A 24,438-nucleotide genomic window follows, 5' to 3' on the forward strand; every position below is an offset into this window, starting at 1 on the left:
GTGATACATATATTTATTTCCTACCTTTTTTCTGATGGTTTGAGTCTGAAAAGCATTTGCTCGAAGGCGTTTTGTTTCCCTTAAGCTCTGTCCTCTTCAAAGCATCGTGTGCTGCCAGCAGTCACAGGTACAGTCTGAAATCGTCCCTCACATCCGAGGAGACGCTCTGGGAAAGCGTTGTTATGTGGATGTGTTTGCTTACAGCGCCTGAAGTTCTGTGTGTTTGTATCCCAAACTGTTTTTCGATCGTTTCCAGTTCTTGCTTTGTCTCAGTTTTGTCCATTATAAACAGGAAAATACAAACCTTTTGATTTTGCAGGAAGTTGGTTGAAACCTTCATCTAAGTTGGGACTAATAGCCTGGGGGGGGGGTTCACGTCACTGAAGCCGCACTGACAGGATCCATGCTGGCGCTCTTATTTGTCTTATTTTCTTTGTCTCTGCATGAATTTGTGTATTGTGTAGTTGTCTTCACACTCATACCACTTACACCTCGTACATTTACTGCTAAGTCCCTTAAGTACTAATCATTGTAAAAACAGTGAGCTCATTTGTTGAAACAGGAGGGGGCAGAGAAGTGGTAATGGCAAAAGAAAGTTGATGGGGAGGGAGGGGGAAGTGTGAGATTTTTCTCCCCCCTCTTTCATTTGGTATGTGTTTCTCTGGAGTACAACAACCACCAATCAAAAGCGAAGCAACACCTGCTCCTAGACTGTGAAAATCGCACAAGTGCTGGAATGCACATCGTTAGGCCCCCGTAACCACTAACAGCAGGGAAAAGGCTGAATATTAAGGAACCTGTCTGATTCCTGCATCTCTCACTGACAGGAAGCAGAGGAGCTCAGAAGTGTTTCCCAGCTCTCTGCAGGCACCGGGGTCAAAGTCCAAACTGCTTCCCTGTAATGGTGCTCCCCAGCGAGCCGGGCCAGAAAGAAAGACCGCATACAGACTACCTTAATGGGCCCGAGTTACAGAAAAGACGGCGGCTTTCCCTCCAGCTAGGAATGTCACCTTTGTGACATGGTTATCATTCAGCCCGTTCACTGTGTTTCACATTACTGCCGCTTCCTCTGGGATGTTGCTGGGAACGTTTTTGCAGCACGTTTGTTTTATCGTCCTCTTCTAAGGATCCGAGTCCTCTCGTGACCTCACTCGGGAGTGTAGCCGGATTGACTTGATTTGAGAAGGTGAAGACATATTTAATTCAAGCATCTAGGTTATCGATGCTCTTTTAATATCTTGTCTGATTAAAGGAAGGAGTATTCCCTGTCTTCTCTCCGGGCTGGCATGGAATCGCTCCATGCCGGAGTGTGTGGGTGCACTGGCACTGGTTCAGTTCTCTAGTGGCTTGCTTGGCCAAATGCTTTTCTCTTTAATCCTAATTTGCTGCTCAGTATTTTTGTCATTCAGATTCACTGTGAAATATGCCAACTGTATGGCTTTTTTTAGTGAATTATGGAAACCTAATTGTGGCTCTCGCTTCGTATATGGCAGGCAAAGCACAATTCTCCTGATGCCTCCCTTTCCTGAGATGTTGTGAAACATTAGATAAAATTTAAGCCCTTTTTTTGTCCTCTCATAATGTCATTATATTGACTGCTGGACAGTTTTTGTGCCTCCTGCGATTTTTCACCACAAACTGCCTGTCATGTCTAAGCTGTTTCTGTTACTCCAGTCCCCTCTCAGGCCTCTGTGTTAATCTGATGGGGCCATCTCATTTCTGGGACACTGGTCCTATTTCCCAGTGGGAGTCTTAGTGAGATTTCCTTTTTGTCTCGGATCCTGTTGATTGATAGGAATGATCATTATGTTAAAGTAATGTTACTCATCCTTTGTCAGCTGAACAGGAAACACAACAACGTAGCGCTAACCACCCTTTTAACCTTTGTGCGTGCATGTTTGTGGACGGAACATTTTCATGTAATATTAATGTAAAAGTCTTGCATTGTGTGTCTGCATGTCAAAACTAGGTTTCATGTTCCTGCTTGCAGATGTGAAATTAAGTCTTGTTAGGAAATGAAGGAATTCTGTGCACTGACTCTCTGGAGTTTTAACTCGAGCCTGTAATGTGACGTTATGAATTTGTGTTGCATGTTGGAAGTTCCAACTTCGTTCTATCGCGTTGAACTTTACGTCGGCCTGTAGTGGTATCTAATAATAATGTGTGTGGGGTTAGCTGAGGTGCGACACCGTGGGGTGCAGCTGTACAGATGAGTTAAGACCAGTGTGTGCACAGTCGTGATCCCCCTCATTAAACACAAATCGGTGCACTTGGAAGCTTGACGAATATTTTTATTATTTTTTCCTTTGCTAATCTACTGAATGAGTCATCGCTTGTATTGTCAGAGTCAGGTAGTAATGGGAGTTGGGAGCATGAGTGCACTAATCAGACAAAAGGACTCAGACATGAAAGCCTGCTTCAAATCTTCTGCCATTAAGGTTAAAAAAATCCCTGGTTCCTGTCCGAGGAATCGTAGTACGTCTGCACGACGCTGCTTTAAACGGCTTCATGTTATATCACATGTTGAAATGCACGTTTGTGCTCAGCTGTAGATTCTTTCACCTTCTGCATTTATCATTTAAACTGTTCACTGAGCTGGTGGTCGTTTGTCTGAACACAACTTTCTATAATTATATCACAAAGGTGCCAAGTCTAATAAATAAATCCTGTAGTGATGTAAATGGGCTGGTTCTTATATAGTGCTTTTCTACTCTGTTGAGCACTCAAAGGGCTTTACACAACTTGTACATTCAGCCAAGCACTTTTTTTCTACTCTTATTAAAGTGCTTCCTAACTAACATCCACACTCCGATAGATGCAACATGGGGCTAGTATCTGCAGACTGGAGCAGACTGGGATCGAACCACCAACCTTCCTGTTAGTACCTCAGGTGGTAGACCTGCCACCCTGTGTCATGTGAGTCGGAGAGAAACCACGGTTTAATGAAAGGTCTTCACTGAGGAGTCCACGAATGTCTTCACGTGGCAGTACCATTAAGAAAAGGATTCCCCAACTCGTTGGTGCAATTGACCTCGGCCCCAATGAAACTACCTGAACCCCCCAACACACTCGGTCCAGGTGAATGTCACTGATATTGACACCCACCCGGTCTGTTTGCCATTTCTTTCTAACGCCTCCTCTGCCAGCTTAATTTCATTTTCTGACTTGACTTAGTTCTGCCCACGTGGGTCAGGCGTGAGCGAGGCTGCATGGCATTGAAGGCAAAACAGCCTCAGGTCTAGCTCTCATGAAATAGGCGAACAAACGCTTAACAATCACTGTTCATGATTCCCATTAACAAGAATCACAGCTATGACAGTTTATGGCTGCTGAACCGCAGACACAATCTAAATCGGACCCTGGAGCAGGGATAACACAGCCTCCTTAGACATTTTTCCCATGGTGATAAGGGCTTGGCCAGATGTTCGTGATACTTACTCGCACTCTGCAAAGCAGGAGCCCCGGCGAGTGTGTGTGTGTGATGGCGGGTCTATATGGAGCACGTCTAGTAAGGCGTTTAGTGTGCCAAATTATGAATGAGCCTGCTGCCTCCTGATAATTTCTGACTTAAACTTCCAGGAAACTCCGTTCCACAGAGACACTGAAAGGCTTCCTACTTGATTTTGTCCATGTTTGAAGTTGGGCCCTGTGAACGGGGAAAACGGCGTATTATAAGACACCACAGTGTTCTCTTTCATGTAGCGAGCTGAAGGGGATGCTATTGAGTGTTCGAGGGAGACCTTTGATATGTGAGATGCTCTGTGCCTTATGAAAAGAGCCAGCTTATGATTTGAGTCAGCGTGCATGTGAGTGCTTTGATGCCTGTTTTCTCGCCACACCAGTGTTTTTGTCAGAAACGTCCACCCTTGTTGATGCACAATGTCCTGTTTGTGAGCTCGTTTCATAACGAGCGTCCCGACTGAACTTTGGAGGGCACGATTAGAACGAAGGAAGGAAAGATTTCGCCTGATTGCATGTTTCTTTTGTTAGCAGGGATATTTTTCTTGTCAAGTCGACGCCGGACATTTCTTTTTCTTTTTTCCTCCCCAGAATATATGAAGTCGCCTCTCGCTCTTTAGTCATCATTTAAGGTTTGGAAAGTAAATAGCGATGCTATAAAAGCCTGCCTTTTGTGTAATTATGTTTTTATGCTGCTCTTTTATGTTTGCACAGAAAAGGCTATGTGATTACAGTTTTACGGCACAGTGCTTCCTGACTACGGCTCCATGTTTATTAAAAATGATTTAAACACTGTGTGCGCACAGGATTAATCGTATGTGGAGAGTGATGGTTTGTCTGTGGGTGCAGAGCTGCAGAGACGAGGGACTTTGCCCTTCTCATCTATCTTTACCATCTGGTTTGTGCAGCATTTGACTGAGGCGTTAATCATTACACCCTGGGGCCACTGCTGCTCCTACAACAGCTGGAAAAGGGAGATGGACCTGTTGGTGTCCATCTGTCCTTTTGTCTGTCAGTCCTCGGTGGACTGCTGCATTAACTGTATCCCCGCAGCTGTAGGTTCATGACCTTGGCGTTCCTCGCAAAACTACCACAAAGTTTTTGAAAAAGCTGGAAGGAGCTTCCTGGTGCTCTGTCTCTCAGCCCACGACTTCCTGCAAATCCGTCACCGACTCCATCCCAGCATTTAAGTATGTGGACTTTCCCTTTTTTTGTTGACTGTTAAAAAAACAATTGCACACTACAGAAGCAGTTAATGCTTGCTTCCTTCTGCATCCTGTGCTTGCGTGCATCTTTAGCCACTAAAACAAGAAATGCATCTGTAATGGTTCAAAGCAACATATAAGTAAGAGTTATTGTCCAATAGCTGGACTTTAGATACTAGTCATTGTAAAAAGTACAACCTGGAAGACTGCTTCACGTGCTGTACGTGTTCAAGAACAAAAGTAAATGAATGCGAAGATGACACTTTGTTTTTAAGGAAAGATGGTGAAGGGTATAATTTCACTAACACCACTGTTGCTACACTTTTGCACTGGCGTGCTTTAAGTACTCTTTTTGCAGCCTGGTTGAAATTCCTCTCTTGAATTTAGACTCGTGTGAAGCCTCTCCATCCAAACGCTGCTGTGTTTCTGTCCTTTTACAAAACTAAGCCTAACTATGAATGATCTGTCGCTCTCACCAGTACTGTGTCCCATTCTCTGCTCTAACTTTGTGCCCACAGTAAGGCATGTCCTCAGATGAACTGATAAGTAGCACAATAAATAACAAAGCAATAATCCTCATCCTTGGACGTACTTCCTTCCAAGCTCACAGCACATCCCAGAGCAGTGACCAGCTGCAGACGGTGGATTTAGTTCGACCCTGGGACGAGAGAATCGAGGCAGCTGAATGACATCGAGAGCGGCCGCAGCAGCAGCTTGACCAGACTGCCCTTAAGTAAACAGGGAGAGGGACGGACTGGATCCAGCTGGTTGGCGCCGACTGATTCTGATTGCAAATCGATTTTGATGTAAGAAAAAACGTAATTGCAGAATATGAACTGAACTCTGGATGTGATCTTCCTGCTCGTTTCAGTTGTGCAGTTTGTGGTGGTCTCAGGGTCGTTTTCGATGGTGGATTTATTAAGATGCATTTTTCTATGGATGAATCGTCACTTTATTAAATACAGTGTATAAAGTTCAGATCTGTTTGGATCCATCGCTACTCTGCTGCTTTTCTGTTCTGTCTGTTCACACAGTAAGCAAAGTCTTTACCAGTGCTGTTTTTGGCTGTTACTTATTTAAACTTTTTAATTGTTACACACTTGCTCTGATTTCTTTGAAATTAAATCCATGTTTAAAAGAGCATCATTAAATCTTTCAGTTTTCCTTCTTGCATGAAAATGTGTCTTTTTTTCTTTTTCTTTTTTAACTCGAAAAAACCTGAAAAATAAATTTTTGCCTCTCATGTCATGAAATTCTCCAGCACGGAAACCTTTTTCCTTTGGGTGTCACGTCTCTTCTCAGATGCAGGAACTGACATGAGTAATTGTTCTTTTGCGATATGCGATTGGCCTTTTAATGGTATCCAACATTATAATGTAAATGTTGCCATACGTGGCAGCTGGGACATTCTGTGGAAATGAAACACTGGTGGGAGCTTTGAGAAACTACACAGATCTGGACCAGCTATGCTGTCTTAGCTTTGGCGATGTTAGCCGTCTAGTGTTCTTAGATGGGAGCAATGCTTATCCTGAAGACTCTACACGTTAAAAGCTACCGCGCATTTATGGACGCTCTGTGGTTAAACATCAGCATCGCGTCTTTACTTAAAGGTTAATTTGCTGTGCGACCACACAGTGACTGATCGATCCCTCCCATCCTTCGTGCGATGTATAATGTGGGTGACATTTAGGCTTTGTTGGGTACCTGCTGCTACACGCCAAGAGCGGTGGCCCTCCAGATCTATTTCTGAAACAATGTTTTGGGCGCCGTGTGTCATAGCCCATTATGGCCACTTTGGGTTTGACTGGCACAGGAGGAAGCTGGGTTTGTGGAAAAGGCTACTGTGGAATTAAATCTTTCTCGGTCAGCTTGGAGCGCTCGTGCATTTTTAGCCAAAGCTGCAGATAGATGTAAAAAACTTTTGTTAGCGATTCGAGCAGAACAGCAAAGGGAGGGGGGAAAAAAACCGTTAGAGATATGCAAAGTTTGCTTTATCATCTTGTGGAGCGATAAATTCATTTGTTTAAAGAAAAAAGTGTCCGGTATGTTTGGACCTGGGTTGGAAGCCTTTCTCCCTCTCTGTGTTTTGCTACATTTTCTCTGGTGTTTTTCATTCCCGGTTAATTATTACACCACTTGGATGGTGTGCTTTCAGCCCATGCGTGTTTGCACTTTGGGTGGGTAATTGCAGAGTAATGATGGTCTACGTTTAGCAGCTATTTTAAAGAAAGGACACTGTTGGTGTGCATTGTGAGGAGTTCTAAATATATCTGAACCAAGAGGACAAAATATTTTGTTTAAGTCGGGACAGAAGCTGAGTAAGTGAGGCCAGGCCTCTTTCCAAAATGGGATTTTTAGAATTGTCTTAATTCCAGGGAAGCCGGTCCTGTTGCAGAGGGAAGTGCTGCCAGCAGCCATTCTCCTGCACTCTGCTCTATTGATCAGGCTCTGCGCTCCAAAAATGGAGATTCCTTAAAGTCGCTTGGAGTCTAATGACATTACTGTTTTAAAAGCTTTTCTGTGGAGGGCTGGTCTTGGCTTGCAGGCGTTTGGTACAGACATGGCAACTGGCCGGGCGGTCGCCTGATCATGTGTTTCCCAGAAAATGTGCACTTTGTGTGTGTTTGTCTACTCAAATAGGCTTTTGCTGAGCTGGTGAAGCAAGAAATATTAACGAAATCCACAGACAAGTAGTCATGCAGGGGTATGAGCTCAGCTAAGACTGGGCTGGTTGAAAGGTGGTAATAAGAGAGGGCGGGAGAGCTGCCCCCTGACCTGATAGGCGGCTGAACATGATACTGGGTCAGGGGGTATAATACTCAACTTTTAGGGAGTGGTTATAGACGGTGAGAGAGAAGAGCTGGGGGAGTGGCTTCATTGTGGGGCTTTTAGATGATATCAATTCATTCTTTGTTTCCTAAATGCCTCTTTTGCTGTGCGTCTCTGTTAACACTACATCTCAGGTTTTAGTTTTTGTCTGAGAAGCAGTTTGGGGACAAACCCAAGCAGACAAAGACCAGCAGGATTCCTCAAGTGCCTTGGGATTTTCCAAATTCCCACCTTATAGACTGAGACACGGAAAAGTGGAAGGGTGGGAGAGATGCAAAGGAGGTGGGCTAAATAAGAGCGGCGGGAACAGGAGACATGGGAAGAGGCAGGATAAATAAGTCCCACTCTTGCTAGAAGCAGGTGGTTGGAAGCATCAGTACAGATGAGCTTTGTGAGTCACAAGTGTTGATCAGACAAAGCCTGCAAATAGCTTTTAAAATAGGTTAGATGATGGATTTTCAGCAATACACGTCTACAGATGGACCTTTTTAGGTTTTTCTCCTTTCACTGGTGAGTATAATTTTGCCTAATTGCTACTCTTTTATGGCTATGCTATTTTGCTATTACTGCCCTTTTTCATGCATTGTTACCTGGCCTTTCCCGGCCAGGTGGCAGCGAACACGTCTTTGGGGCTTCTAGTGAGTAATATTGGTGCTTTCACCTCTGAATGACAGCTGGATTTGTAGATGCTGTTAATAGCCTGGCTGAATGTGCTGTGTCCATGTTAGTCTGTGAAGTGAAACTGTAGCTACTGTTTGGCTAATGGTAGCTCTGCTGCACTGTAACTGAAGTTATGCTGTTGACTGAAGGTCTCGGTGACCTTTTATGATTTTTGAAGAACATTCTTTTATTAAAATATATATTATGTGCAGCAAAGGGCGCAGAGTTACTTAAATGTCAAACGTTTCAAAAGTGCGTATCCTCTGAAGTTACTTCTGAACAACAGGATCTTTGCCCTCATGTAAAATTAAGAAGAAAGAGATTTGACTTGCTACATGAAACTTTGTGGATCTGCAGACGATGCAGCTGAAGTCAGTTTGGTTCCTGTTTGTTTTCACTTTGACTTGTTGGTATGAAGGATGCCGTTGTTCAGCGGGAGGTGTTTTGCACTCAGGAATCTTCTTCTGTCAGTGACGCTGGAACTCAACATATCAAGTTTGTGGGGTGTTTTTTGTTTTGTGTAACCACAGGCAGCCGTGGTGCCATCTATAAATGTCATCCCTCCAACACCTTTTGCACTCATGTAGCCACATGTCATCCCACTCCCACTTCTCTTCTTCACTGTGGGAATTCTCCAGTCACTGGGATTTTCCTGGCTAAGTTCAGACGGAACACGGCAGACCCCATCTGATCTGTGTCATCACACTTCCAGTTCTTTAGCAAACTGTAATCTGGACGTTTTCTGCATGCGGGTTTAATGTTACACAATCATGTATTTTCACAGAAACTGATTCTCACTGATGACCTCTGTGCCAAATCCGAGGACGTCGCTTGTCTGTTTTTTTTAGAGTTAAATTGTGCAAGAAGTGCGCTGTCTGTGTTGACATCTTTAGGAAGATGGCTGGCTCTGACTAATGGCGCTACAGCTTGTTCTATAACTGATAACTAGTGATCACTGCAAAGGTTTCCACTCATTTTTAAGCAGATGAGCATTGTGTCTGTAACCTTCTCCATCTTTAACGTTTGCTTTCTTTTGTTGGTTTTTTTTTTTTGTGGCACGTTTCAAAAAGTGACAAAGCTCTTGTTTTCAGTGGCCATTTTACCACGATATTCAGCAGCTGCCTAATACACAGGTGCATTTCTATTTTATTTTTTCATCCATAATTACAGGCTTTCCATTTTGACTTTTAAATTTACATTTACATTTGTCAATTAAAAAAAATCAAATATTTGCATGTAGGTTAAAAAAGTGTTCATACATGACATTAAAATTGTAATTAAACTTTAAACCAAGTGGTAAACACTGGGCACTAATGCAGCGATGCAGTGGAAAAGCTGGAATAAAGTGCGGATGTAAAAATCAAGATGAAATCAAGATGTTTGTAAATCTCTTTGTTTACACGATGCATCGCAGTCGAACGGGAAAAACCCAAATCTGCTAATTACCTGTTAATGAAACCTAATTACAGCATGGCAACAGTATTAACTGAATGTAAACACGCCTGATCAAGATTAAATGACAACACATTAGCGTTTGGATAGACTCCGGTCTGACTCCAGTCAGAAAAGCTTTTTTGACTGTAATGGCTTTGAGAGGAGACGTTATCAGCCTCAGGAGGCGTCACAGCTGGACGCTCACGCACTTCTTTGTTTGGCTGTTTCTGTGAGCCGCTGAGATAACGGTCACCTCCCCGAAGCATAGCTGGTCTCCTCCTCTGGACACAGGCACAGCCTTCACCCCCAGCCTCTGACTGACACACACACACACACACACACACACACACACACACACACACACACACACACACACACACACACACACACACACACACACACACACACACACACACACCAAGCGAACATGGCAGGAATGCAGGCTAGGTTAGGCTGCCATGGTCAGAATCAGAAAGGGTTTTATTGCCAAATGTTGAGCGGGTTTACAACATTGGGAAATTGCTGCGGTGCTTCAGTGCAAACATACTGTTATAAATTAAGCTTAAATAGACATGAAAATAAAAATGAGAATAAGAATTAAAAGTGCTACGTAGAAAGATATATACATGAGTGCAGGTGGTGATCAGTGCCAAACATGGAATGATGCAGTGAACACAGCGTAGGGTCATGTGTTAGTGGTGGGAACAGTCATACGGTTATTGTTCATGTGTCCAACAGCAGAGGGGAAGAAACTGTTCTTATGGCGAGAGGTTCTGGTGCGAATGGACCGGAGCCTCCTGCCTGAGGGGAGCAGGTCAAACAGACTGTGTCCAGGGTGAGAAGGGTCAGCTGAGATCCGGGCTAGAGCTGGGCGATAGAACGATAACGATATGTATCGCGATATAACTTTTACTCGATAGAGAAATTAAGCTATCGCGATAGACCTCGCCGCTCTTGTCCTCTTAAAAAAAAAAAAAAAAAAAAAAAAAGGTCAGCCGATCCAAATTCAGTAGCGCAGAGCCGAACCAATCACAGCCGCAGCGTCACGTTGTGTGACTTGTTACGTACAGCACAAGTGCCAAGCCGCACGTGTGTTTGTTTGGGAAGCAGCCAGCGGGTAATGGAGGAAATGAGTGTGCCGACTAGAAAAATCAACTGAGCGTGACCGAAGAGAAAACAGATGATGGTTCCAACGCCGGAGAGATTGTCGAACGGAAGAGCCATAGAAGTTCCGTAGTGTGAAGGTATTTCGGCTATTTCAAGTCTGACAAAAAACAGAGTAGCGTGCACTGTAAATTGTGCCGAAAGCAAGTCTGGAAATACAATAAACTGGTGCATGCGTCACACTGTGCGCCACGTTATTGTTTCGGTGAAATGAATTTCTACAATACTGTTAATTCTACTCTCTGCAGTGTTTAAATGCTTACATATACACACAGTTACTGTCCGTCCACACATACGACTCGGTTCTGCTTCTATGCCCCAGCTTTGTTTACTTTTTCCCACCGAGGCTTCTAGACTTCTGATTGGCCAACATTTCTGCACGGTTAGGAATCTAGCGCCACCTGCTGCTTTGGCATGTTCATAGCAGCGTTTTCCTTCATTTCTGCCTTTATGTGTGGACGGGATTATTTTTTAAAACGAAAACTGAAAATCTCCGTTTTCAAAAATACCCGTGTACGTGTGGACGTAGCCTCAGTCTCTGACTGGAAGCGCTAATTCGTCATTCGGCTTTTGTCAGACTAAAGTAACTGTTAAAACTGTTTGAAAAGCTCAGCTATACAACAAGGAGAGATTGAGAATTTCCTTTTAGTTCTCAGTTTATTTGATATTGACAAAAGTTAGTCAGTTTTGTCTGTTCTTCTGTAAAACAAACTAAGATTTATTTTTAGAATTAATATTTTGTTTCTAAGTGGAATTGACAATTTAGTCTGTTTCGTTTGTTCTATTTTGAAACTTAAACGCTTTAGCGGCTGCCTTTTGTGTAGTTTGCAATATTTGCCTTTATTTATCTGAAAAAGTCTCATGTTCCTTAAGTACATCTACCCTGTTGAACTTATTATGGGAAATAAATATTTAAATAAAAACAAGCTGCTGATTATTTCACATTTTACTTGTGAGCAACGGCACATTTAAATCTTACAAATATAGTTATTTGGCTTATATCGTGATAGATATCGTTATCGCCTGAAATGAAAAAAACATATCGTGATATGAAAAAATCTCATATCGCCCAGCTCTAATCCGAGCTGCACGCCGCAGTGTCCTGGAGGTGTACAGGTCCTGCAGAGATGGGAGTCTGCAGCCAATCACCTTCTCAGCAGAGCGCACAACACGCTGCAGTCTCTGTTTGTCCCTGATAGTGGCTCCAGCGTACCACACGGTGATGGAGGAGGTGAGGATGGACTCGATGATTGCAGTGTAGAACTGCATCATCGTCCGTGTTGGCAGGTTGAATTTCTTCAGCTGCCTCAGGAAGTACATCCTCTGCTGGGCTTTCTTGATGACGGAGGTGATGGTGGGCTCCCACTTCAGGTCCTGGGTGATGGTGGTACCCAGGAAGCGGAATGAGTCCACAGAGGTGATGGGGGTGTCAGTCAGGATGATGGGGGGGAGTGGAGCTGTGTGCTTCCTGAAGTCCACAATAATCTCCACTGGTGTGTGATTGAGCAACGTCCCTTTAGTGTGTTTCAGCTGAGTGGCTGTGCTGCCCTTCCATCGAAGCACTTGTTTGTTGTTTTAGTTTGTGTTTGGTGGTTATCCTGGGTGGGGGTACGCTTCAGGGTTTGGTGGGAAACTGTACCCCGCTCTGCTGCCTACCCTTGAGTTTGCATTTAAAGTTGCCTCGAGCCCGGTACACCACTGAAGACCAGACAGGTAAAGTTTTGTTGGTTTTTTTTTTTTAGTATTTTAGGCTGGGAGTTGCACATAGTAAACCAGTGGCACCAAACTTCCCATATGGAGAGAAGAAAAAATAAATAAATATAGATGGATGGATGGATGGATAGATATAGAAAAAAACACCCAGCACGCCCCTGCGGGCGGTTTATCCTTCAAGCTCGGGTCCTCTACCAGAGGCCTGGGAGCTTGAGGGTCCTGCGCAGTATCTTAGCTGTTCCCAGGACTGCGCTCTTCTGGACAGAGATCTCCGATGTTGTTCCCGGGATCTGCTGGAGCCACTCGCCTAGCTTGGGAGTCACCGCACCTAGTGCTCCGATTACCACGGGGACCACCGTTACCTTCACCCTCCACATCCTCTCAAGCTCTTCTCTGAGCCCTTGGTATTTCTCCAGCTTCTCGTGTTCCTTCTTCCTGATATTGCTGTCATTCGGAACCGCTACATCGATCACTACGGCCATCTTCTTCTGTTTGTCTACCACCACTATGTCCGGTTGGTTAGCCACCACCATTTTGTCCGTCTGTATCTGGAAGTCCCACAGGATCTTAGCTCGGTCATTCTCCACCACCCTTGGGGGCATCTCCCATTTTGACCTCGGGACTTCCAGGTTATACTCGGCACAGATGTTCCTGTACACTATGCCGGCCACTTGGTTATGGCGTTCCATGTATGCCTTGCCTGCTAGCATCTTGCACCCTGCTGTTATGTGCTGGATTGTCTCTGGGGCATCTTTACACAGCCTGCACCTGGGGTCTTGCCTGGTGTGATAGACCCCAGCCTCTATGGATCTTGTGCTCAGAGCTTGTTCTTGTGCTGCCATGATTAGTGCCTCTGTGCTGTCTTTCAGTCCAGCTTTGTCCAGCCACTGGTAGGATTTCTGGATATCAGCCACCTCCTCTATCTGCCGGTGGTACATACCGTGCAGGGGCCTGTCCTTCCATGATGGTTCCTCGTCTCCCTCCTCTTTCTTGGGTTTCTGCTGCCTGAGGTATTCACTGAGCACTCGGTCAGTTGGGGCCATCGAGATAGAGATAGATAGATAGAGATATATATATATATATATATATATATATATATATATATATATATATATATATATATATATATATATATATATATATATATAATTTTATAAAGTTTGTATCTGTCTTGTGTGAAACTTGTATGAAAAGCATACAAGGGTGAAAACAGATATAAGATCCCTTGAAAAATTATATAATGAAACTTGTATGTTTTGGATACTTACTAAAAAAATATATGAAAGTGGCCACTTTCATGAGTAAATCATGTATGTTTTTACTATTTCTTTTCCATATGGGTTGGCAAGAGGTTTGAGACCATTCATTAATTATGGTCTGTAGCTGAGGCAGGTAGGTCGTTTTTAAGTTGGCATAGTGTGTACACTGTGTGCGCATCTAATGTCAGTGTTGATGGATGCTAATGACATCCTCATGAGGTGAGTGTTTTATGCTGTGACCTTTTAGTGTTGTGGGGAATATGGCTACTTTTGTTGGATCACTTGTGAGTGTTGTTGGCCAGGTGATGGCAATAACACTGAGGGGTGCTGAGCCACCCTTGACGTGGTCGTCGTGTGGCCATAGCTCTCCATTTGTGGGTGGTCACTAGTATGTTTTCTTTACTGAACCTTGTGGATTAAAGTAAGTTGTTGTGGTATAGGGCCACTCGTATGTGACCATTTGTGTGGTGGAGAGAACAGATCACTTGGTTGTGATTATTTGTTGCTACTTTTGGTTTTGTGTTGTAGCAGGTCAGGTCATCATTTTGGGTTTGACTGTTGTGTGGCAACTTCAAATCCTCATGCAGGGGCATCCATGCTTAAAGATGCCAACTATAATGTGAACACTGTGCTTCTGTTAGCTTTTACTTTTATTTCAGGTTTGTGGGTCAAGGACCTGAAGGCTTCAGAGGGGCTTGTAATAAATTTAGGGGTCCTAGAGGAACCCTTTTGAGGGAGGAGGTGTTACGTCTCTGCAGCCCCTAATCTCCTCAATGTTTTCAGCTGGTGCTAATTGGCCACACCTAGTCAGGTGTGGATAAAAGCATACCTGATGCAAGCTCCCAGGGAGCTCACTTGTCTTTGCCTTGGTGACAGCAGCCATTTTAGCCAACCTGGTTTTCCATTCTAAGATAAAACCCATACTCTGATATTCGTCTCATTTTTTTATGTTGCGGCTTTGAGCCGCGTCGTAACAGTGTGTTTGTGAGACCTCACTCTAGCTGTGTGAATCATCTTTGGCCTCGGTGTGGTGAGCACTGGTGCTCTCCTCCACTCTTTCCATGGTTGGATCTTACTGGTGTGAAGATGCGTTCCTGTGCTGGGAGGGAACGAATCCTAAAAAGAATTCATAGTGACGACATATTTTGTTCCTAGCAGAAGAAATTAGTCTCTTATTAAAATAAATCTTGAAGGAAAACCTACAGCGTCGTTCTCTCACGAGCTATGAACCGTCTGCTTGTCATCCTTTCAGTCTAGACTCTTCTGAGTCATTGTCCTAATTATGTGGAGATTTGAACGGAAAGAATTTTATTTTTACCCTCTAGAAATGAGACTCGGTTGGCTTTCCAGCTGAAATATAAGATGCATGTCCCGTACTCACATTTTCTCACCAAACCAGCATTTTAAAATAACGGTGATTGACTGTAATTTTTACTCAGGCTGCACAAAACTGGGGGGGTTATTTGCACCAAAGCTTTGCACTTGTTCCTTTTTTAAAATTTTAAAATTGCATAAAAAGAAGAGGTTGGTCACAGGATTTGCAGTGAAATGAGGGTCAGAGTTGGGAACAGGCTGAAAATCCAAATCAAACGCAAAGAAGTTGGAGAATGATGCCGGTGGATTAGCATAGCTAATCTGGATGACAACACCCGGTAATGCTCGTTGAAGAAGGGATGAAAGGAGGTTGTTGTAATCGCATAGAGTATCTAATATCTCTGATGTCTTGGAATAATTGTTTACACGAGATATGAGCTGGGCGATGTGGACTAACAAATCATATTTTGGCATTTTAAGGCTCGACGATTCATTTCAGCCGGTTACGTAAAGTGGTCTCAAACTTCAGTTCTAAGACTTTTAGGCCTCTTTGGTGAATTCAGACGTTTTCCCTGGTTTATAAATACAGTGAGTTGTACTGTGTGCTGTAAATTGTACATTTTGAAAGCGTTTGCACAGCTGTGCTGTAGCTTCACGTCCGACCTGATCGGGTATAGCTGCTGATGTTGTGGTTGTATGTGCAATATTTGTTAGGTCATACATATTAAAATATGACATGCTTTTTTTTTTTTTTTTTTTTTACTTAGACCTAGCTAATACTGGGTTGGCCCTCCTTTGCCTCTTAATTCTTCACAGTACAGAAGAGTATCCTGTTGTTCACAGCTGGACTGTCGTTTAACAAATGCAGCTGCGTGGCATCACTAAATTTGCAGCCAGCTAAGAATAAACTTGCTTGAGAATAAACTTGATTCCACTGCTGTCGAGTTCTTATTTTCTGAGGTGCGACTGCAGGAGGAAGACTGGGCTGAATGGAAAATGTCACTGACGCATCTGTTGCTACACAGCAAACGGCTCACAGACTGCACATAGTCTGGAGCAAGTGCCGAGTGTGGGCTCGCTGTCAAACTGTTGGATTGCAGCTTAAAATTCGAATGAACTGACTGTGGTATGTTCATTAATTTATAGGTTTACAATATCATTTACTGCAGATGCTTGAGCCTGAGGTGGTACGGACATGTGATTCGAAGCGATGAGAACTCTGTAGCAAAAACGGCTATGAGGATCGACCCAGAAGGACGCCGGCTGAAGAAACGGTGGATGGACAAAATCAAGGAAGACATTAAGACCGTCAACGCATCGCCTGAGGACGCCTCGGACAGAACCAAATGTAGAACCAAACCTTTGCCGAAGAGCGGACCCTGCACCAGCGGGAACAACGCCAGGATGAAGAAGAGTCTCATTTACCCCCTGGAGACAAATTAATAATGTATGCTTATGCACATGCTGAGGGAAGATGCAGACGTGGACGGTTGGAGAGGACTGAATGAGCGGTCGCTCCCTCATACTCACCTGTGACGCATGTGCAGCTGGTTCGTAGTAACATAAAGCTCATACATGCACGTCACCAAATCCATAAATGGCACGCAGATGTCCGCACGACCCTTGCACTCACTGTGTGGCCACGAACTTTACGTGTCTCTGACCCTAGCGGACCTGTGAAAGGCTTTGGTTTCGCGTGCTGAGTGTTGAAGTCACGCAAATCAGGAAGCCAAAGCAGCTCAAATGCCAGTTAATGTGCAAAGCAGCAAAACCATCTGAACTGACGTGTAAAGAAGAGATTGAAGCATTTGTTTAGTAAAAGTATGTTGGTTTTTTTACTTGATCTCATCTTGGTGCACGTTTTGAATTCCTAAACGGGGATGGTAATCCAATAATTTGGGTCTAATTTGGCCTCTTGATACTTGTTTCTGTAGAGATCCCATGTCTGATGGGAGCCCACCTCGAGGACCTTCCAGGTGTAACCTGTTTGTTTCCTTTTCACCTGCTACTTTTCTACAGTGCTCCTCTCTAAGCAGCTTCCAGGACCAAGTAAAGGTCCAGCTTAACTTTGTCTTGTTTTACAGAGAGAGCCATAGAAAAAGGTTTGCTGGCCAAACAAGCGGTCTGCATAAAGACTGGTCTTGCTTGTCTCTCAGTGCGGACGATTGGGTCCATTAATGTCCAGGAACCGGAGAGGCAGAGCGGCTATAGTGCTGCAGCCATTCAGCGTGAGCCAAGCAGCCAACCAGAACCTCCTGCTGTTTCTGCAGCCACGGCCTCCGCTGTGTTTTTGGCTGTGATGTCATCTCAAAACAATTCCTTCCGCTCTTCTCTTACAAACCTTGATATCTGCTGCGAGACCCTCCGCTCGTACCCAAACATGCTTCCTGTATCTTACCGTCTATAAGAATCCTGCATCAAAACATTTAGTCTGGAGTTAATACCGCCCTCTATTAAATTACTCTCCCTGGCACAATGTATACAAAGGCTGTTTTGTATTCTAAGAATACCACTCGGAGTCATTAGGGCTGATTTTTGTGAGTTGGGAGGGGGCGAGGCTGAATAGGAATTGGTAATGGAGCAAAAGGAGAGCTGACAACAGTAAACCAGCCTCCATCTCCTCACCGTCACCTGTCTGGCTCCGGTTGTGTTATTTGTCAGGTGAGCAGCAGGAAAGTCATTTGTCTAACAGCCTAAGCGTGCCTTTGTGTCTCCGAGGCTACGTGAAGATGAAGGTCATGACTGCAATGCATTGTAGAGTCAGGTGTCATTAAGTAAGCAGTGGAGAGTGTGTGTGTGTGTGTGTGTGTGTGTGTGTGTGTGTCTCCTTTGTCCCCTCTCCCTAACATGCAGACTTGAGAGCTTGAAAGCTCCGTTCTGCTTTAAAACGGCACCACAAACGCTTTGTTAGCTGTAGAGCTACAATTTACAATAAACTGACCCTATTTTTTATATTTGACTTTAACCTCCTAAGACCTGAACTCTTCCACAGCAGCATTTTTAATTTCTCTTTGATATTTGGGCAGATTGGGACCTAACGAATGTAAAAAAGAATTACCATATATATATATAATATATATATATTTTTTTTTTTACCTTATTTTTGTTTCTAAGAAAAATGAGAGCCACATATGAGGATATTCGTTTAAAATTTCGATAGAACAGTAGCAGCATAATGTCCTCGTAAGTGGATATCAGGCCCTTATAGAGCAAAATTAAGTATTTTGGTCTAAATAACACAAAATGGGATGTCCACATAGGTGGACGCAGGTCCTAGGAGGTTAAGGAGCATGAATGAATGTCACTCTGCACTGCTGTCTTGCAGTCCTTCTTTAGTTCGACACAGTTTCATTTCCAAAACACTGTAATCTGACGCGCATTTGGGAAAATCAGATTTCTGTACTCTTGCCACTTTTTCAGTCTAACAGAGTCAGATGGGGCTGCGGTGGAAGGCGTTCACACCGAGAACCATAAAGATGTCAGAAGGTTCCTCTTAGAATGCAGGTCAAAGATAAAGCTGACCTCAGAGGAAGGATGAGGAAGAAATCCTCACACACACACACACACACACACACACACACAGAATGTTGGTAGGGGGTTGTAGTGGCCAGACAGGCCCAGGGGCAAAGGCTGATCCCCTGATGAGTGTCTTTCAGTGCATCCAGGCTGGGTGGGAATAAGATCTGACGGGTGTGAAATGGACCTCTCTCTCCCTGTGACCCGGGCGCCTGATCGGCCCGGCCTGCTAACACTGTTGCATTGTCCTTCAGATTCTCAGAGAGCCTCTATATCAAAAGTGTCATAATGACAAAGATGGGAATGTATGAATGCCTGAGGAAGTCTTGCAGTGGTGTTGATAGCATTCAGTTAATGTCCCTGATTTGTAATGATGTGAAAGGCATCAGAGATTTTAAATGGACCTCTTAGCTAACACCTTATACTATTCAAAAGCCACTGGTGGGGAAAATGGCTTGGCCACTATTTTATGTCTTTATCAGCTGTTTCAAATCAAAATCAAATCACTTTTGTCACATCACATGTGCAGGCACACTGGCACAGCACATGCGAGTGAAATTCTTGTGTGCGAGCCCCACAAGCAACAGAGATGTGCAAAATACAACAACACAAACGAGCAAAATACAAGAATGGCCAACCTGAAACTAATAAATATATGTACGATATATAATAGTGTATGCTGTATGTTTTGTTGTTTGTTTGTTTTTTAAAGAGGTTTTTTGGGTTTTTTTCCCACCCAGCAAAGTGGAAAGTCCTTGAAATACCGACTGAACCCATCTGTGCTTAACCGAGTCTCGTCTGAGATGATCACATCCATTTTGTTTGCTGGGAGTGAACAGATGGGCAGCATTGGCAGATAAATGTCACACTAAATGCAAATATAGCGCCTTGTTTTTGTGGTTGTGGCTGTTCTGACCATTCGTGCTCTGCCCCTCTGCTTTAACAGAACACACCGTCTCATTGGTGGATGATGACGACAGTGTTTCTCTTGGTTGTGTTTTTGTTTATTTTCTGCTCCAGGAAGCAGTGCGATCTGCACATGGATGTTCATGGATGGCAGTTTTCTATTTAGAGGACTTTCATCAATCTGCCTCTTCTGCTGTTTCCAGATATTTCAGTTTATGTAAGATTCTGCTTTTTGTTTTCAGACTCAGTTCAAAACACTGAGAGACTGGTCGCCTTATCGGCATGTTCGGGTGAATGATTGGAGCACTTTCAGGTATATGGAGTGAATACATGCTGTTTTATTGGGAAAGTGAGAGTTTCACGAGGCTGTTATGATTTGACTAGAATTAAACAACTTTTAAAAACATGTTGGAGAACGTATGCTTCAATGTGTGTTTGGGTCGTCTGTCAACGTGATCAATAAGGATACAGTTGTTGTTCTTTTGAACCTAAAAGCACCAACTTGACCAAACTGTCGATGACTGTGTTGTCAGTCTGCCTCTATCTGGCATCACATTGGATCCTGTAGTAGTGTCTGGCATGCTGAGCCCATATACCGGGGTTGGGGAACTCCAGGCCTCGATGGCCAGTGTCCTCCAGGTTTTAGACCCGTCCTTGATCCAACACAGCTGATTCAAATGGGTAAATTAGCTCCTTGACATGTCTTCAAGTTCTCCAGAGGCCTGGTAATGAACTAAACATCTGATTCAGGTGTGTTGACCCAGAGTGAGATCTAAAACCTGCAGGACACCGGCCCTCGAGGCCTGGAGTTGGACACCCCTGCCATATACAGTCAGAGCATTATCATTCCCAACGCGTAACATACTGATGATTTGCCCCGCCCCTGGGCGTCACATGCTAATGCGAAAGGTGCTATTCCAAGTCCTTATGAAACGCTCTGGGTTGTCAGTTGAATCCAACAGAAAGCCGCTCGTGGCGCTAAGGCACGCTCAAGCAGAGACTCCAGCTGTCCATTCGCGTAAGCTTAACGCTACTACATCGTGTTTTCCAAAGTGATTCAGGATCAGGACGTGAACAGATTTAACATACATGACGATTTGTTAGGTTGATTTTCATGTCACATGTAAAACACATGTATAGGTTCATTCTGACCCGTCTCACGCCTCAGAACGCGTAACGTGCCGACAATTTGTCTCAGTCGTCGTTATGTTAGGTGATGGGATGACGTGTTGTATACGTTACAGGTGACTCGACTGATCATCTTGCCTGATCCTTTCTGCCCAGCAAAGATCTTTTATTGCTCATTGAGTTCAACAATAATCTGCAGAATATGTGACTAAAGCTCCAATCAGAGCTCAATAATGCAATAATGACAGTGTAGGCTCCGGGAGGTGTGGGTGCTAATACTGGTGCTCCTGTCAAGTGTCGTGGTGAGGGATAGTAAGAAAAGAGAAATTCAACTTTTCCGAAAGCTAATGGTTAATTTTTTTCTACATCTCTGGCATATTTTAAAACGAGGCGGAAAAAAGCGAGCAAGGAAAACAGCAGAGAGTAATTTGCATAGCAAATGGTTTGCCACGTTGCTCCAGCTGACTCATCTGCTTTCCCTGTTGTTGTTCGTGCTGCCCTGAAGCTGTTGGTGGAGAGCTCAGAGAATCCATCATTGCTTTTTGACTTTTGCTGCCATTTCCGTGTCTTTGGAACATATAATGCAACCTGTTTGAGGTTGTGTTCTGTTACAAGGATGCTGATAATCCCCTGTGTAACCTGAAGCCACTGACATCTGTGGCTTTACAGGTGTCATCCTGTGAATAATCGGTTTTGCTCAGGTTTTATTTCAGCTTTCAAACTGGTAATTTCTGCACGATGGTCATGATGTGACTGTGCACTGAAAGCTTTTCTTTTGCTCTTCAGATCCAGAATGCTGAGAAGAGGATGAATCCTCCAGGTCATCTGAGACATCAAAGTGTCTTTGCTGCTGTCCCTTTGCGACAGTCCTCAGGTCCGACCGGGGCACCATCTGCTTCCCCTCATCCCCCCCTTTGTCCCTATCCAGATCTTTCCCCCCTTCCCTGCCCCCAGTAGTGACCATCCCAGAGGGAAGGAAAGGCGACCCAGCCTCTGTAAATATGCCTGGATGGAGGTCTCATTGGCGTCTTGTTCTCCTGAACTCCCTGACCTGTGGCCTGGAGATCTGTGTGGCAGCTGGGATCACATACGTTCCTCCACTGCTGCTGGAGGCTGGAGTAGAAGAGCGGTACATGACCATGGTGCTAGGTAAGCTAATTACTAGGCCTTTTCGGCACCTCGCGGTGTGGGTGTTTGCATGCACTTAAGCCTCACTCTCGTACACGTATTCATGCTCTCTCGTCGTTTCATCTCTTTCTGTTAAACATGAAAGGCAAAGGTGGGACCGCCCACCCTGCAGGTTTCAGCTGCGTGTCCTGTCTATCTCCTCGATGGCTGGTTCAATGACGATATGTATTTTAAATAATAGTTTCATGGTATAATTGATACGTTAGACACGAGAGCTGGGAACCAGAGTGACTAATAATGAGCATTTCCTGTTTCCGAGTGTCTTTGACAAAAAAACCCAAACAAACACAAAGACCAGACCAGTATAAAACATTGGTTTTTGCCTTGAGCTAGGCCTGGCTGGTTGGCAAGGACCGAATAGGAGACTGTGCTCGAGTCCAGCGGTCCAACCGTTTTAGCGCCATGGACCGGCCTTTAAGGTGCAGCGGAAAAATAATAAAAAATAAAATTATACGACCAAAACAAAAACTGTGGTATTTTGTAAATATAATAATAAAGGCGAATTCACTGTGTAATTGTGTAACTTTATTAGCGGCGATAAAAACCGTGAAAACCATAACTTTCACAGCCCGGTACCAAACGACTCACGAACCTGTACCGGTCCGTGGCCCGGGGGTTGGGGACCGCTGGTCTAGTCCACTAACTCTGAATGACACATTATCTCCAATAATAATATGATATATAGTATATAATTTATATAATAGTACCTGGGTGTTTCGGCCCAGATATACTGTAAGGAAACACTGATCAGCGATTCTGTGACACTTTATACGTTGCAAACTAATAAACATAATTTTTGTGCATCTGCAGGAAGATCAAAAGGACAAAAAGCAGGGTTTCTGTGAATTTCGTAGGTTTTGCTGTAGTGTAAAGCTATCGGCATTAATTTTTGCAGAAGCACTGTATATAAGATCCAGTGGCAGCTAAATTTGTGTGTCACAGTGGGGGGTGTAGCATGGGAGTGCGAGTACGCGTCGGGGCAGCCATCTTCCATTTAGGTCATAAAAACATAATTGAGGTCTTTATGGAGGTAAGTGGTCAACTCACCTGTTTTGTCAGTGTGGCAATCAGGCAGCAGGGAGGAGAACTGTGGGAGGAAGAGCCACGTCCTCCAGACCGTCAGACACACAGAGCTGCTTCATTCAGTGTTTGGAGCCACTGTAATGTGAACATATTAACCCAACTTTGTTGCTTACATGAAAATACAGTAACGAGTTACAAGTAATGCGTTACTGTAATCCAATTACTTTTTTCAAGTAACGAGTAAAGTAAGGGATTACTATTGCAAAAAAGGTAATTAGATTACTGTTACTTTCCCGTAAGCACACTGCGTTACTAAAACCGTGATTTTTATTTATTTATTTTTTTTGCGAGAATGTCTCACGACAGTGACGTAAGCGAGTGCGACGTTCGTGACAACAGCTGTGTGCAGATCAACAATGGATCATATATGGAGTGCAGGAGAGAGTATGAGCGTGCAGCGTTTAAAGCGTGGAAGTACTGACCTTACTTTGAGTTTGATTCTGTAAAAAGTGACAAAAACATTAGTGCCCGCTGTGCGCGGGAAGAAAACAAGCACCGAGTGCGCTACCAGGGGAATGAGAAACTCCCAGATTCTTCCACTGACCGCGGCACACCTGCACCACGGCAAACATCCGCCTGCCCCACTCCTGCTAAACAGGTGAAAATAGAACAACAGGGCTGCTGACTTTATTTATTTTCTGCTGTGTTTTACTTGCATCTATTTGAAAGACTGAGTGTAAACACAAAAATATTTTATTTTATGTGCTGGAATGTGCAGAAAATAGGTTTAAATGTTAAACTAATTTCTTCCAGTCAGAGAATGTTGCAGATAATTAAATCTTTGCTTGATGCATAAAGTTAAAAGATACAACTAATAAATCAAGTTTTAAAAAAAGGCTTTTTCCATTTGATTACATTTTGTATGATGGATTATGCAGAAAATAGAATTGGGTTTAAAGATCTATCGCTTTATCACCTATTCAGGTTGTAAATCGTGGGGTTTTTTTTTTTTTTTTTTTTTTTTAAAGTAACTAATTAACTTACTTTTGAAAATAAGTAATCAGTAAAGGAATGGGATTACTTATTTTCAAAAGTAATCAGTAATTAGTTACTGATTACTTTTTTCAAGTAACTTGACGAACACTGCAATTCACTAAAGCATAATTGGCTTTGCCTCTGGTGCTGTATGTATTTGAGGCTTATTTGCTCACGCCGGTGTGTAAGGACCTTCCCACCACAGGTTTCCAAAATGCCCACTGGACCTGCAAAATGTATAAATGGAGAGCAGGAATTTCCCCACCGGGACTGATTTCATTGAAAGTAATTAATAGGTTGTGTCACGAGTGTAGGGTTCGATGATCTTATTGCCTATAACCGATACCGTTTCTGGTGTGAGGCGTGATGGCGACGGCTCAGTAGTGCAGAGTGGTAGACAAAAGGCCATTTCTCCAAACCCGCAGTTTCTTCAGCTCACACTCATTTCGAAATCAAACTAATAAACAGTGATGACATGCTTGTGTTTCCCCTTTGATGATGATGACGGTAATGGATGTAACCGCTCTTCACACAAACGCGTTCTTTCCAAAAGGGTGCAGAGGTGTTTCAGCTGTGTTGGGTGAATGTCAAGATGCTATTATTAA

At 43.8% G+C, this 24,438-nt stretch overlaps 1 protein-coding gene across 10 annotated transcripts in view; it reads left to right on the forward strand.

Moving 5' to 3' along the window:
- LOC101474184 (solute carrier family 45 member 3) overlaps positions 1–24,438 on the forward strand; it is a 45,145-nt gene that overhangs the window by 1,938 nt on the left and 18,769 nt on the right. For 6 of the 10 annotated variants that reach the window (XR_001167958.3, XR_001167959.2, XM_004569133.3 and 3 more), the window contains one exon: positions 21,374–21,736. Coding sequence is in view for 8 of the 10 variants with exons in the window: in XM_004569133.3 (XP_004569190.1) it covers positions 21,589–21,736 (148 nt within the window). In the remaining 2 variants the exon portion in view is untranslated. Of the gene's footprint in view, positions 4,650–5,267; positions 5,471–19,701; positions 19,773–21,373; positions 21,737–24,438 lie in introns of all 10 variants that reach the window. The other 4 variants (XM_004569131.3, XM_076885535.1, XM_076885534.1 and 1 more) reach the window with 3 other exon arrangements.

This window comes from Maylandia zebra, linkage group LG7, assembly GCF_041146795.1.
Source record: "Maylandia zebra isolate NMK-2024a linkage group LG7, Mzebra_GT3a, whole genome shotgun sequence".
Classification (NCBI taxonomy): Eukaryota; Metazoa; Chordata; class Actinopteri; order Cichliformes; family Cichlidae; genus Maylandia; species Maylandia zebra.